Raw genomic sequence first — 16,172 nt, forward strand, 5'->3', positions numbered from 1 at the left:
ATAGCAGCAGAACACTGTCTAATATAGTGCTGGAAGATGAGTCCCTCAGCTTGGAAGGCACTGGAAATATGACTGGGCAAGAGCTGCTTTCTCCAAGTAGAGTCAACCTTAATGATGTAGATGCAGTCGAGCTTTTGGGACCTTCATCTGCTGACGTGGCACAACTTAAAATGAAAAGAAACTGCTGCAAACATCCATTAATAATCAGAACGTGGAATATATGAAGTAAGAATCTAGGAAAATTGGAAGTAGTCAAAAATGAAATGAAAAGCATAAAAATGGATATCATAGGCATGAGTGAGCTGAAATGGACTGGATTAGCCATTTTGAATCAGACATTCATATGGCCTACTGTCCCGGGAACAACAACTTGAAGAGGAATGGCGTCACGTTCATCATCAAAAAAGAACATTTCAAGATATATCCTGAAGTACAACACTGTCAGTGATAGGATGATATCCATACACCTACAAGGAAGCAAAAAAGGGGAAGGTCCTTGAGAAGAGGGATTGACACAGTGACTGCAACCATGGGCTCGAGCATAGCAATGATTGTGAGGATGGCACAGGATCAGGCAGTGTTTCGTTCTGTTGTACTTAGGGTCACTATGAGTCAGAAACGACCTGATGGCACCTAACAACGACTACTTTACCAAGCATGATGTCCTTCTCCAGAGACTGGTCCCTCCTGATAACATGTCCAAAGTATGTGAGATGAAGTCTCACCATCCTTGCTTCTAAGGATCATTCTGACTATATTTCTTCCAAGACAGATTTGTTCGTTCTTCTGCAAGTCCGTGGTATATTTAATATTCTTTGTGAACATCATAATTCAAAGGCATCAGTTCTTCTTCAGTCTTCCTTACTCATTGTCCAGCTTTTGCATGCATATGAGATGGTGGAGAATATCATGGCTTTGGTCAGGCTCACCTTAGTCCTCAGAGTGACATCTCTGCTTTTTAACACTTTAAAGAGGGCAGCAGATTTGCCAATGCAATACTTTGATTTTTTTGACTGCTGCTTCCATGGGTGTTGATTGTGGATCCAAGTAAAATGAAATCCTTGACAACTTCAATATTTCCTCTGTTTATCCTGATGTTGCTTATTGGTCCAGTTGTGAGAATTTTTGTTTTCTTATGTTGAGATGTAATTCATACTGAAGGCTGCAGTCTTTGATCTTCACCAGTAAGTGCTTCAAGTCCTCTTCGCTTTCGGCAAGCAAAGTTGCGTCATCTTCATACCTCAGGTTTTAATGAGTCTTTCTCCAATCCTGATGCTTCGTACAATTTCTGCTTTAGTCACAGAATTTATGGAATTAAATTCAGCAATTACTTTGTCAGTAGTATTAAGCAAGCATATGTTAAAAATAGTTAGCTCCAGGGACATCAGTCCCTAGGAGATGATTGCTCTGATTTATTTATTTATTTTATATCTATTTATGTTTATTGATTCATTCTGGTTTATTGTATTTATAATATTCCATTCAACTTTGCATTGCATTAAAACTTACAAAATATATTCACCTTTCCATTTTATTAAATTTGCATTTTGTTTTATTTATTAAATTCTTTTCAAAGAAAACTTCTTGAATTTGTTAATTTTTAAAATTTAAAAAAAAATTTTACAAACAAAATCCATATTCTGGTTTTATAAGCTAACCTGAGGAATGGGTAGTGAAATTAATTTGCCATTCATTTATTTATACCATACGTATAAATTGAGCATCTACATGGCAGACTGTGCAATTGTCATAGAAACACACAGGTGAATTAAGCAAACACAATTCCTGCTGTGTTGGAACTTTCCATCTTACAGGGAAAGAGACATGAAAACAGTACTAATTATTAGTTAATTTCAAATATATTAAACACTACAAAGAGAAGTAAAAGAAAATGATGTTCGCATACCAGAAATTTTAGGCATGTGTGATTCAGGGAAGGAAAAAAATAGCAGGTGTTCTTCCTAAGACATGTAAGTGCAGAAGTCTTATTGGCAATTGTGTCTATGAGTCTAGAATAAACAACAAATGCCATGGATAGAAGAATGAATACGACATTCTTCATTGTAATGAGGTATGGGATGGATGTGGTTATTCATGAATAGAATGTACAATGAGAAGAGTACCTAAAAGTTAATATCATCACCTTCACCATGTAAAGGTAAGGAAGAGGAGAGTCTGCAAAGCACACTGAGGTGGAGTGGCCAGTACAGTTAGAAGGACAAATATGAGAAAATGCGGGTGAAAGATGAATAAAGGGATGACATTTAAAACACAGAGGAGTGCTTCTCATGGAAGAAATCTGAACTGTCCCAGTAGATCTAAAAAGAGGCACCAGTGGTGACTTTAGTAGGCTCTGGTATAGCAGAATTCATGGGGCAGAAACCAGATGGGAGTAGGTTGAAGAGGAAACACAAGAAGGGTAACTAGGGACATTGTGTCTAGAAAATTATTTGGGGAAGTTTTCTTTTCTTGTGTTTCTGTGAAATGGAGGAGTGAAATAAAGTGGTACCTGGAGAAGAATGTGGGTTAACATCTCTGTGTATATATTTGTTCCTGTGTTTGCAATGTGTTTTCTGAGAATCGTTTTCAAAGAACGGATGAATTGGCACAAAACAGGAACATTTGAAATGTTTGATGTATTTAAAATCATTGTTTTTTTTCCTTATTTTTTTATATCACTTTAGATGAAGGTTTACAGGACAAACTAGCTTCTCATTAAACAATTAGTACACATATTGTTTTGTGGCATTGGTTACATGTTTTACATGTGGCAAGGACATAAATCTTGGGGGGCCAAAGTGTCAAATGTCATGGATTGAATTTTGCCCCCCAAAAATATCTGTCAACTTGGCTAGGTCATGGTTCCCAGTATTGTACGATTGTCTACCATTTTGTCATCTGATGTGATTTCCCTATGTGTTGTAAATCCTATCACTATGATGTAATGAGATGGATTAGTGACAGTTATATTGACAAGATCGACAAGATTAGATAGTGTCTTAAGCCAATCTTTTTTGAGATATGAAAGAGAAAAGCAAGCAGAAAGACATGGGGATGTCATACCGCCAAAAAAGCAGTGCAGGGAGCAGAGTGTGTCCTTTGGACCTGAGCTTCCTACACAGAGTCAAGGCAGTAATCAGAATGGTCTGGCTCTCAGAGACCTATAGTATTGGCTAGTTGATCTTGGTGTGCCTAGAAGTGAAATAGGTGGGAAGTCTTGTTTGATCTGCATAAGTGGAAGAGATCTAGGTCAAGTGAACATAAGTCTAACTTGAATCACCAAAACAAAGAGTCACAGCTCCTCAATCAATTCCCAGACTTCAGTCAGTTTATGGAAGGATTTTGCCTCCAGACTGTAACATAGATATCCTCCTTGAGCTTCCAGTTTGCCTAGCCTAAGGATTTTGGACTAAAGACTGCCAGAGTTTCCAGCTTGACCTGTGGATTTCAGACCTGCCAGCTCCCACAATTACATGAGCCAATTCGTTAAAATCTCTTTCTGTGTGTGTCAGTATATAGATACTGTTGGTTCTGTTTCTCTGGAGAAATATGACTAACACAGAAATGGTCCTACAGGTTTCCCTTCAATGTCAAAATAAACCAGCTTCTTAGTCAGAGTATGAAAACCTGTACATTCAGATTTTAAGCAGCGAAGGTGGAGATGTGTACGTGTTGGGAAAGGTATAGCAAGGTTTGGGTGGATCAAAGGACAGTGTTCCACTGACCAGTATATCATGCAACTTTTGTCTAGATAACAGTGCAAAGTGTGCATTGTTTTAGTGAAATTAAGTTCAAGTTCAAACAGAATGTAAGCCTTATACTAAATAAGGAATACATCTCTGGGGGAAAAAAAGAGAAAGTCTATCCTTTTAATGACTCTAAATAACAGAAAATCATTTGGATTTCTCTCAGATGAACAAGGTAAGTTATTAAGCTGTGTGAAAATATTTGGGAATAAAAATGGGTTTAGCAATGATAAAGAACAATGATGAATCTGCAAAACATAACATGGATGAATCTGGAAGGCATTATGCTGAGTGAAATTAATTGCAAAAGGACAAATAATGTATGAGACCACTATTATAAGACCTCACTAAAATGTTTAAATACAGAAGAAAACATTCTTTGATGGTTATGAGGGTGAGTTGGGAGTGAAAGGGGTATTCCCTAATAGTATACAAGAATTATCTTAGGTGAAGGGAAGGACAACACACAATACAGGGGAAGTCAGCACAACTGGACTAAACCAAAAGCTAAGAAGTTTCCTGAGTACAACCAAACACTTCAAGGGACAGTGTAGCCAGGGCAGGGGCCTGAGGACTATGTTTTCAGGGGATATCTAGGTCAATTGGCATAACAAAATTTATTAAGAACATATTCTGCATTCCACTTTGGTAAGTGGCGTCTGGGGTCTTCAAACCTGGCAAGTGGCCATCTAAGATGCATCAGTTGGTCCCAACCCACGTGGAGCAAAGGAGAATTAAGGACACCAAAGACACAAGGAAAATATTAGCCCAAGAGACAGAACCCGAGACTCCATAAGCCTGAGACCAGAGGAACTAGATGGTGCCAGCTACCACCAATGACTGCCCTGACAGGGAGTGCAACAAAGAGTCCCTGAAGGAGCAGGAGAAAAGTGGGGTGCAGAACTCAAATGCCAGTAAAAAGACCAGACTTAATGATCTGACTGAGACTGGAGGGACCCCAGAAGACATGGCCATCAGACTCTCTGTTAGCCCAAAACTATAACCATGCCCGAAGTCAACTCTTCAGACAACGATTAGATTGGACAACGAGACATAAAAAGATACTTGTGAAGAGTGTGCTTCTTAGCTCAAGTAGATACAAGAGACTAAATGGGCAGCTCCTGTCCAGAGGCAAGATGAGAAGGCAGAAAGGGATAGGAGCTGGTTGAACGGACACAGGAAATCCTGGGTAGAATGGAGAAGTGTGCTGTCAAATTATAGGGAGATCAATTAGGGTCACATAACAATGTGTGTATAAGTTTTTTATGAGAAACTACCTTGAACTGTAAACTTTCACTTAAAGCACAGTTTTTAAAAAATGGATTTAATTTGAGTGTATTCAGAATTAAAGTTTTAGTTTGTGTAGTAGTCTGTGTAGCAGGCAATTTTTAGTAAAAGATCCTCATCCATTCTTTCACTTTGTGAGTGAGGGATGGGTAGAGGAGAAAGAGGCTAGATAACAATGAGAAGGAAATCAACATATTTTTAGAGTAAACGGTAAGATAACAGGAGAAATACCTTCCAGTGTCCATGTTCTGCCAGTATAGGAAAACTGGAAGGTGGAATTACCTTCCCCTGGGTGGGATAGGGAACAAAGAGTTGAATAAATAAAATAATCAAAATGACCCCTAAAATGCCTCTGTCTAAATGGATTCTACCACAGCTTGTGCTCCAAGGAAACTTGTGCCCAGAACCTACAATATGGCCCCATTAGTGGAATCTCTAACATCTTTTCTCTGGATCTTCTGAGACACTTTTCTTGCAGGGCGCTACAACTGAAACCTTAAAGTGTTCAAGCTCCTCTCCTTTGTCCTTTTAATCTCTAATCAGTCAAAATCCACTTGGCCAGAGGCATTTTGGGGATTTTTTATTTTATTCATTTCAGCCCCTAATCTCTACCTTACTCACAGAGAGTGTATTCCTTCTCCTCTCCCTCTACTAGACAGAACTTGGCTCCTTTGAGGTAATTCTCCTGTAATTAAACCATTTGCTCTGGAAATATGTTTATTTCCTTCCCATTTCTATGCAGCTTTTTTCTCCTCCACTCATTCATCCCTCACAAGGAGTGAGATCGGATTCGGGGTTGTTATAAATAAATAAACAAGTCCACTGCTCTCCAGTCAATTCTGACTCATAGTGGCCCCATAGAGCTTTCAAGGATGTAAATCTTTACTGAAGTAACTGCCACATCTTTCTCCCTCAGAGCGACTAATGAGTTCAAACTGCCAACCTATTGGTTAGCAGCCAAGCGCTTTAACCACTGTGACACCAGGGGCTCTAAACAAATAAATGAACAAATAAAATCTGATATACCGAATAATATACCAGCTAAGAATCCAATTCTCAATAATCTCAAATTAATTGTATTTTTATCCCAAATATTTTTACACAAATTGAACACCCACTGTGTTCATCTGATATGAATCCATGTGAATTTCTGCTATTTAGAATAATTAATTTTCCCCCAGGGAGGTATATCTTATTTAATATACTATTCAATATAAGGCTTATATTGAAACTTGTAATAAATTTCATTAAAATAATCCACACTTAATTTAGTACTCTTATCTAAGACAAATGTTACATGATACATTGGTCAAGGGAACTCTGTCCTTTGTTCTAACTAAACATTACTGCGTCCAACATGTACATATCTCCAACTTCACTGCCTAAAAACTGGATGAACAGGTTTTCATGCCTCCTGCTAAGAAGCTGGTTTCTTTGGACATTAAAGGGAAACCCATGGGACTATTTCTGTTGTATGGTCCCTTCCCTGCATACTTGCTATGTGACTCTGGCTACTTAAGCCTAAATACTTGTTCTTTATCTTTTGCTACCCTTATGTTTCAAGTATACAATTCATCCAAAGAGTTGATGTCTTTGAATTATGGTGCTGGCGAAGAATATCGAAAATACCATGGACTGCCAGAAGAACGAACAAATCTGTCTTGGAGGAAGTACAGCCAGAATGCCCATCAGAAGCAAGGATGGTGAAACTTCATCTCATGTACTTTGGACATGTTATCAGGTGGGACCAGTCACTGGAGAAGGACATCATGCTTAGTAAAAGCGAAAAAGAAGACCCTCAATGAGATGGATTGACACAGTGGCTGCAACAACAGGCTGAAGCATAACAATTGTGAAGACTTTTCAGGACCAGGCAGTGTTTCATTCTGTTGTACATAGGGTCGCAATGAGTCGGAACTGACTTGACAACACCTAACAACAACAACAACAATTACAATCCGAAAAAATGAGGAAAATTGGCACCAAGTCTTACCTACTAGCTGGTAGAAAAACTAGTCCAGTGTGGCCACCTACGTAAACCAGTAACAGGAGAAGTGTGCTCTGAACAGAACACCTGGAAGTGTAATATACTTTATTAAACTATAAAGTTGAGCAGTTTACACCATTTGCATGTGTTGCTTTCATAATTTTTTTCAAAATATTAATTATTTAAAAAGCAGAGCCAAAATAAGTCCTATTGGAACTCAGGTTAGTGCCAGTGGTTTCTATATTACTTGGCAGTTGAAGACCTGACCATACATTAGAGAAATATAGATACTTCATTTTTGACTCCAAGAAGTCCAAATGGTCCATCCAGGAAGAGTGGTGAGGCTGAAAAACAAAAATAAAAGCTTAACCTCTTATCAGACATACGTAAACAAGATTTTTGCATTTCTAGACAGATTCTCCTCACATGTCTAAGATCATGTCACATGGTATATTGTCTTAGTCATCTAGTGCTGCTATAGCAGAAATACAAGTGGATGGCTTTAACAAAGAGAAATGTATTCTTTCACAGTCTAGGGGGCTAGAAGTCCAATTTCAGGGTGTCAGCTCCAGGGGAAGGCTTCTCTGTCAGCTCTAGAGGAAGGTCCTTATCATCAGTCTTCCCCCATCAGAGAGCTTCTCAGCACAGTGATTCTGGGTCCGAAGGATGTGCTACTCCCCTCACTCCTGTTTCTTGGTGGTATGAGGTCCCCATGTCTCCCTGCTTGCCTCTTTCCCCTATATCTCAAAAGAGATTGGCTCAAGACACAATCCAATCCTGTAGATTGAGTCCTGCTTCATCAGCACAACTGCTGCCAATCCCATCTCGTTAACACCATAGAGATAGGATTTACAACACAGGAAAATCACATCAGATTACAAAATGGTGGACAATCACACAACACTGGGAATCATGGCCTAGCCAAATTGATACACATATCTTTAGGGTACACAACTCAATCCATGACATATATCATATGGTGACATGTCACATACCACAGTGATATGGTACTGATTTATCCCTTCTTTCCTCTAATGCTATATTTTTAAAATTTCTCTGTTTATTCAAGACTGAGATTGTCCCTGTTATGTGTTGAATACTGTGCTAGGTAAAGAAATTAAAAAGACATGTCCCTACCATGAAGTAGGCCATACTCTAGTTGGAAGAAATAGAATAATCTATTAAAGTGCAATGTTGTTTGTGACATGTTAAAAGTTGTGTTCTGGGAGGTAGATAGATTCAGACACATCAGACTACAAAAGTTTTCTGTGAAGGGTAAAATTGTAAATGAAAAATAAAACAAGATATTAACACATATAAAGAAGAGAGTATGTAACTGGCCAAGGTGAGCTTTGACATTCTGGGTCCCAAAACTGAAGGCCTGTATGCTATGCTATGGAAACCCTGGTGGCATAGTAGTTAAGTACTATGGCTGCTAACCAAAAGGTCAGCAGCTCGAATCCACCAGGCGCTCCTTGGAAACTCTACGGGGCAGTTCTACTCTCTCCTATAGGGTCGCTATGAGTTGGAATTGACTCTTCGGTAACGGGTTTTATGCTATGCTACTGGAGATCAGGGAAAGCACTCTGAAACAAAGATTCATGTTGAAGGAGTTTGTTGGAGAGTGCTATGGGATCAACACTTGTGGGAAGAGAAGGCAGGAATATTGAGCAGAGGGAGAAGTTGAGCTACAGTGTAGTCACGAAATGGCCTTAAGCCAACCACAGAGTGAGCTCTGAAACTAGGATGATCCTTCAGAAGTGGAATGAAGGGGTGGAACTTTTATAACTCCACACCTACCAGTCATTGGATATAGGCAGCCCCCAAGGGAGAGGAAGAAAATCTGGGATAAAAGATTCACTTCACTAAAGGAGGAGACTCCAAGAGAGGGCTTAGAATAGACACACAGGCAGGCAGGCAGGCAGACAGACAGATAGATTTTAAGGAATTTGCTCACATGATTGTAGAGTCTGGCAAGACCAAAATCAGTAGGCCAGGTGGCAGGCTGGAAACTCGCGCAGGATGTCTATGTAAGTCTTGAGGTCGAATCGTTCTCCCTCGAGAAACCTCAGTTTTTGCTCTTAAGGCCTTCGACTGACTGGATGAAGCCCACCCACATTGTGCAGGGTAAGCTGCTTTACTTAAGCCAAATCTTTAAATGTTAATCACATGTAAATATTGTCATAGCAACACTTAGATTACTGTTTGGCCAGACACTGGACACCATAGCCTAGCCAAGTTCATACGTAAAATTAGCCATCATACCTGTCGTCCTTTTTTTTTTTCTAGTCAGTAATCCAGGTATTTTTAAATTAGAATTTTTTAGGGATGGATAAGCTACAATTTCCTTCACTCTTTTAGTACTGCCTTGATAGAGCTTCTATTTCTTGCAGATCGTTTCTAAATACATCTTTGTGGTTATCCAAAGTAAAATCCCACAGACAATAAGGACTATGAAGAGCGAGATTGTCTAGGAGGAGATTCAATATGAGAGTGTGAAGTTCAAGGGACAAGTTTGTACTTGTTGCATAAATCTGGAGGTCATTTTTTAATTTTGGTAGTTGATGTGATGGGTGTGTAAGATTATCTTCAGGGAATGTATCAAATGAGAAGAAAACTGGGAACTAAGCTGTAGGGAATGCTTGCTGCATCACTTTGAGTAAGTTACTTCACCTTTAAAGCTTTGTTCTTCTTACTTGGGAAAAGGGGGTAATAACGGAACTATCTTGCGAGGTTGATTTGAGAATTTAATAATATGTTAAGTGAAGTATTTGGTTCTGGAAAGTCCCTGGTAGAAGGAAGAACAAACAAAATGAACTTCTATGGACCATGAAAAGGAAAGTGACTTATATTTGCAGTCAAGCGTGATAAATATTTCTCCTCCTTCTACTTCATTGCTTCCTTTTGTATTTGAAGGTAAACAGGTCAACCCCAGCGCCAAATTGTGAAGTCGGCAGATTTCCTCCTGACAGCCCAGCTTCCGCCCCTGCTTCCATGCCCCCTTTCACTATTGCAGGTAACCTGACCTCATCTTCAGGATCCTGTTCAGCTTCTACTCTTCCCTTTCAAACCAAATCTGGAAGCATCAGACAACCGTCAGTATACTTACTGACTGATACACTAATTAAATTGAACTGAAATCTGTTTTTTTCCTTGGCAAGCTTTTACCTTTAATAATGACTTTTATCTATAAACATGGAATGAATCTGAAGCAGTACGTGATATAAAATAGTAGAATTAGCTCCAGGGTTTTGGACCATGGCTCTGCTGCTAATATTACACAAATTTGGGAATGCCATCAAGCCTTGGGAACTTCAGTTTCTTTGGCCCACATATGTTCCATGATGATTTCCGAAAGCCCCTGGCTGAAGCTCTCTAATTGCCGGAATCTTCCAGGAACAGGAAACCTCTCTCCTGACCGGGGGCGCTCTTCTCTCCCACCCACCTCCCTCCAATCATCCCAACCAAGTGCAGGCTAGTGCAATCCCTTGTTCCTTCTAACCTTCACCTGATACCTCCTTTCACCAGCAAGACTCCCTCATGCATATTTCTGATAAGTGTGACTCGTTAAATATAAGTTAATTTATTATTTTAATTTATAACATTCACATGATTCAAAATTAAGATACAAAAATATGCTGAAAAAATTCTCTTACTCTGTTTTCCTCCCTAACTTCCCTTCCCCCCACCCCACCCTACCCTCCCACCAAATACAAGTAATCATTGTCATTTATTAGTTATTTCTTATACATTATTTATTAATTCATACACAAGCAAGCACCCCTAACCAAAACAAAATCCACTGCTGTTGAGTTGATGTCAACTCATAGGGACCCTATAGGACAGAGCAGAACTGCCCTATAAAAAAAAACTATTTTTTTTTTTTTTTAAGGCTGTAAATCTTTACGGAGGCAGATTGCCACATCTTATTCCCATGGAATGGCTGGTGGGTTTGAACCGTTGACCTTTTGGTTAACAGCCGAGCTCTTTAACCACTGTGCAACCAGGGATCCTTATATATGCAAGCACAAATATAAAAATAATTTTACATTTTTACTCAAAATGTATCATTCTATACATACCCACCTTGCCTACTTTTACTTTTATTCACTACAGGAAGAGTCTGCTCATTCTTTTCTCCAGCTTTCTTTTTTGTGGATATACATTAACTGTCCTCTAATTAGAAGAATTTGGATGGTTTCTTGTCTCTTGAAAATATAAATAATGTTGCAATGAATAACATTGTGCATAAGTCATTTCATACATGTGCAAATATTTCTACAGGATACATTTCCAGACCTAGAATTGATGAATCAAAGGCTATATGCACCTGTAATTTTGCTATATAGCACCAAATTGCCTCCACTGTGATTGTACCAATTTTTAGTGCTCGGGCAAATTTTAAGAATGGCCCTCCCCAAAGCCCTTAGAAAAGTGTTTTTATCAAACTTTGGACTTTTACCAATATAAAAATTTTTTTTATTTAAATGGTATCTGATTTAATTTTAATTTTTACTGTTATGAGTGAGGGTGAACCTTATTTCATATATTTGTTTGTTTGCTTTCCCCTGGAAATTATCTATTCACGCCCTTTGGTCATAGTTTTGTTGTGTCACTTGTGACATAAATATCCAATGTATAATGATATTTTCAATTCCTGAAATGCAAATTATCACTAATATTTCTCATTGTTTCTTCCAAATTCTGGCAAAGAAAGACATCACTGGAATGGATGTTTGTGTAAAGGAAAGTGTTACCTTGACTCACTTTTATGATAATATACCCATTTAAAGAACAAATTATGAAGTATTAGTGAATCTATTTCAACCTATGAACAGTTTAAAATAGAAAATATACAGTGACATTACAAAATAAAAACAACTGTGGTCAGTATATACAATCTTAAAACAGATAAATATATAAACACATAACCAAAACAATACTACTACCCTAGGACAAAAACAATAATGGTGGTAATAGCATCTGAGAAGCCCTCTCACCCTCCACCTACTCTATGCCTTCAAAGCCTGCAGTCAGATCATGCTTCACCTGGTTCAAGGGTCCATTCTGTATTGGCTCAGCTTTCCTGTGAGCCTAAAAACAAAGAACAGGCACCGAATGATTTCTACTCGGACAATGGTCCAGGCACAGCTGCTGTATTTCTGGTTTTCCAGGTAGTTATGGATCCTTTGAAAGTACATTTTAACCTGTAATCTAAGGTTCTCCGTACCCAAGGTGCCACTCTTTTGTTCTGCTTCCAGTCCCACGAGTGCTGCCTCTAGATGTTCCAGCTGTTCATAAAGTTCAATGAGGAATTTCTCCATGTGTCTTTCCTCCCAACTGCCCAGAACAAGATTTGTCCTGAAGAGGTTGAAGATCTGCTGGAGCATCTCATGGAGAATGGCCACTGCGTGTCCTTTATGGTACTGGTGAGGATTCATAGACTTCTGGGGAAGTGCAAAGTTTTCCCTATGTGGTAGACACTGCTGAATCGAAGAGCTCCACAATGTATTCAAGAGTTTTAAACTCTCTCTGTTCATTATTTGTTGGAAGTGAACTAATTTCAGTTCTAGGGAGAAGATCATGGACGAGGACAGCAGGACCACCACAGTCTCAAAGAAATACTTGTTAATCATGGTGAAGATCAAATATGCTACTTAATCTCTGTGCACACTTAGTAAGGCTCCAGCTCTAGTGAATGTTTGCCTCTCATGTATCTCATTATTCTAGGTGTTCTCTTTTGTTATTTTTATTTTCTAAAGTTGTCATTTCTCCAACATTACACTTCAGGTCTTCTTGTTCTCTGTTCATGGTGTTCACAGACTATTTTCTCTACTTTCCCTATTGTGTTTACTGAGGAAGTAATCAAACGAACTTGTTTCATTGTATACTTTCTTTCCTTGAGGCAATTATGGACCAGTCATCCAAAACAATTTTCTATTACTCTCACTATTTGTTATATATAACGTTTCACTCAACACAATGTGCTTTGAAAATATTTAGTCAAGCTTGTTAAACTTGTTTTAATCAAGATTAAGCTTTTTTTAAAAAAACAGCAGTCTTTCATGGAGTAATATTTATCAGACACTTAGCAGTACCTATAAGGTATGGATGGGCAAAAATTAAAATCCATACAGACTACTAAATTTAAAATCACAAGTAGAAATGCAAATAATTGAGAAAATTAAATTTAAAATATGTATTAGCAATCTTAAATTGTTTTGTATCCTATCTAAGCAGTTTAATATACAGGATTCTAGCCTGAGGAAGTAATCTGAAATAGAGAAAAAAAATAGCAAAGCAAATTTGTTATAACATTATTACAATGGCAGACTGTTTAAAAACAACCTATGAATCCAACAATAGGGGACTGGTTAGATAAATCTTGTTATAAACATATGATGAAAAGCTTTGTAATCATTATAAAAACCAAAAATCAAACCCATTGCTGTCAAGTTGATTCTGGCTCATAGCGATGCTATAGGATAGAGTAGAACTGCCCCATAGGGTTTCCAAGGAGCAGATGGTGAATTCAAACTGCCTACTTTTTGCTTCACAGCCTGAGCTCTTTATCACTGCACCACCAGGTCTCCGTTATAAATAATAAAATTATATATAAAAAGAGATTGGGGCAGTTAGTCTACATTCCATATGGTACCCATAAAAAAAAAAAAATCAGTGTGACTATCTTTACATCGATAATATCTCTTGAATTACAGATATCCAGTTCCCATTCTAAATCCTCCTGAATATGTCTCAATCTACCATTCCAATCGTATTTCTGACTGTTGCTCTAAATGTAGTCTAAGGGAACCTGAACTCTAGATGAAGTAATGTGTCATTCCCTTAATACAGCTGGTGGTTGTCTCTGTGTATGTTTATTGGTGATGCTTTATCTAACACATTACCTGTTGTCTCTCTTTATTTCCAGTACTTTTCTGTGCAAGGACTACTTGTCCTTTAAGACCTTAATCTCCCCCAAGGTGCTATAACCTGTCCTTCTCTGGATCTCCACAACACTTTGTACCTTCTTTAAGACAGCTTTCTTGTTCTAACTTATATTTGGCTAGTGATTTACCTGTCTTACAACCTTCCAAGATTAAAAGCATCTTAAGGGCATGGAACCCTTGAATGATGAATGATGAAAATGGTTGTGCCCAGCTGCTAATCAAAAATTGGAGGTTTGAGTCCACCCAGAGGTGCCTTGGAAGAAAGTCTTGTTAATGTAATTCCAAATGAAACAGCCACTGAAAACCCTGTGCTGTCAGGCTTAGCTTTTAATGATGGATTATCTAATATAATAGCAAAAGCTCAAACAGCAAAAGACAAAGTAAATAAACAAGACCTCATAAAAATTTAAGACTTTAGTTCATCAAAGGACTTTACCAAAAAAGTGAAAAGACAAGCTACTGACTGGGAGAATATCTTTGGAAGCCACATATCTGACAAGAATCTAATAACCAAAATACATATAAAACTTCCACAACTTGACAACAAAAAGACAAATAACTCAGCCATAAAATGGACAGAGGACTTGAATAACATTTCATCAAAGAGGACCTTCAAATGGCCACCAAACATATGAAAAGATGTTCAACAGCATTAGCCATCTGAGAGATGCAACTCATAACCACTATGATATACCATTTAATTCCTGCTAGGATCGTTAAGACAACAAACAAACAAACGAAAACAAAACACATGCCAGATAATAACGGAAGTTGGCAAGGATATGGGGAAAATGGAACCCTTATCCACTGCTGGTGGGAAAGCAAATTGGAACAGCCGTTGTGGAAAATATTGTGGCAGTTCCTCAAAAAAACTAAGAATAGAACTACCGAATGACTCAGCAATTTTATTCCTAGATATATACCCAAAAGACTTGAAATTGAAGACTCAAACAGGTACTTTTACACCAATGTTTACTGAAGCACTATTCACAATAGACAAAAGATGGAAACAACTTAAATGTCCATCAAAAGATGAATGACTAAAAAAACGTGGTACATACATACAAAGGAATACGACTTAGCCAGTAGGAGAAGTGAAGCCATGAGACATACTGCAATATGGATGGAGCTCTAAGACATTATGCTGAGTGAAGCAAGTCAATCACAAAAGGGCTGATATTGTATGACCTAACTTATATAAAAAGAAAAGAAAAGGCAAATATATAGAGACCAAAGAAAAGAAAAGACAAACGTGTAGAGACTGAAGTTTATTAGCAGTCACCAGGGGTGGCAAGGAGGGAGAGAGCAGGGGGCTTTTGCTTATGGAGTACTGAGTTTTGGTGCATGGTGATTGAAAAATTGCATCGATTAAGGGTAGGGTTGCACAGCCAATTATTGTAAGTGCTGTCAATAAGTTGTACACCTGTAAGAAGCTGAATTGGCGAAAGTTGTTTGATAGACATATTTATAACAATGACAAAAAAAGAGTAGCTGCTGAGGCTGCTTATGTACAACCAAACACCTCATGGGATTTGGTTTCTTGGTTTGGAGTTTCAGGGTCATGGTTTCATGGGACATCCCAGTTAAGTGGTCTAAATACTGTGTTTAGTGCTTCTTTTCTATCTCCTGGTTCATTACGTAGTTCCTGGGATCTTAAAAGGTTGTAAGCAGCCATCCAAGGCATAATGATTAGTCTCTATTTGCCTGGAGCCACAGAGGAAGAAGGAGAATCAGGAATAGAAGGAGGAAATGTGTGCCCAATTGCCTTCATGAAGAACTGGAGGATGCCTGGCTACCGTTACTGAACATTTTGATCAAAGATGCTATAGAAGAATCCTGTTCAAAAGGGGGAAAATAAGGAACAGAATTTCAAATTCTCATAGGATCCAGATTTTCCAGGGCCATGGAGGCTGGACGAACTTCTGAAATATTGCCCTAAGAAAATCTTTAAACCTTAAAAATATCCCCTGAAATCTTCTTAAAATCAAACAATAGTTCAGCTTAACTAGCAAAAACTGTTTGCCTTGAGCATTATGCTCTTTTAATGGGATTATCTAACCATATGGGATCAAACTGACAACAGTAACTTGAAAGATTAGCTAGGAAATTTAGGGATTTCATGTTAATGGGGAAAAAACAACTCAGAAAAGGAAGACAAGAATGGTTGCACAACCCGAAGAATTTAATCGGTGGTACTGAATT

General features: G+C 38.2%; 1 protein-coding gene across 1 annotated transcript; it reads right to left on the reverse strand.

The window, feature by feature from the left end:
* Positions 1 to 12,017: 12,017 nt before the first annotated feature.
* Positions 12,018 to 12,981, reverse strand: IFNE (interferon epsilon). The gene has a single exon (XM_049896581.1). The coding sequence runs from the start codon at positions 12,654 to 12,656 to the stop codon at positions 12,075 to 12,077; it is 582 nt and encodes a 193-aa protein (XP_049752538.1). The 5' UTR covers positions 12,657 to 12,981; the 3' UTR covers positions 12,018 to 12,074.
* Positions 12,982 to 16,172: the final 3,191 nt, after the last annotated feature.

The sequence above is a fragment of the Elephas maximus genome, chromosome 9, assembly GCF_024166365.1.
Source record: "Elephas maximus indicus isolate mEleMax1 chromosome 9, mEleMax1 primary haplotype, whole genome shotgun sequence".
Taxonomy (NCBI): Eukaryota; Metazoa; Chordata; class Mammalia; order Proboscidea; family Elephantidae; genus Elephas; species Elephas maximus.

Bases quoted from the DNA above. Each gene is read 5' to 3' on its own strand.
- IFNE (XM_049896581.1), bottom strand. From the start codon at position 12,656: ATGATTAACAAGTATTTCTTTGAGACTGTGGTGGTCCTGCTGTCCTCG.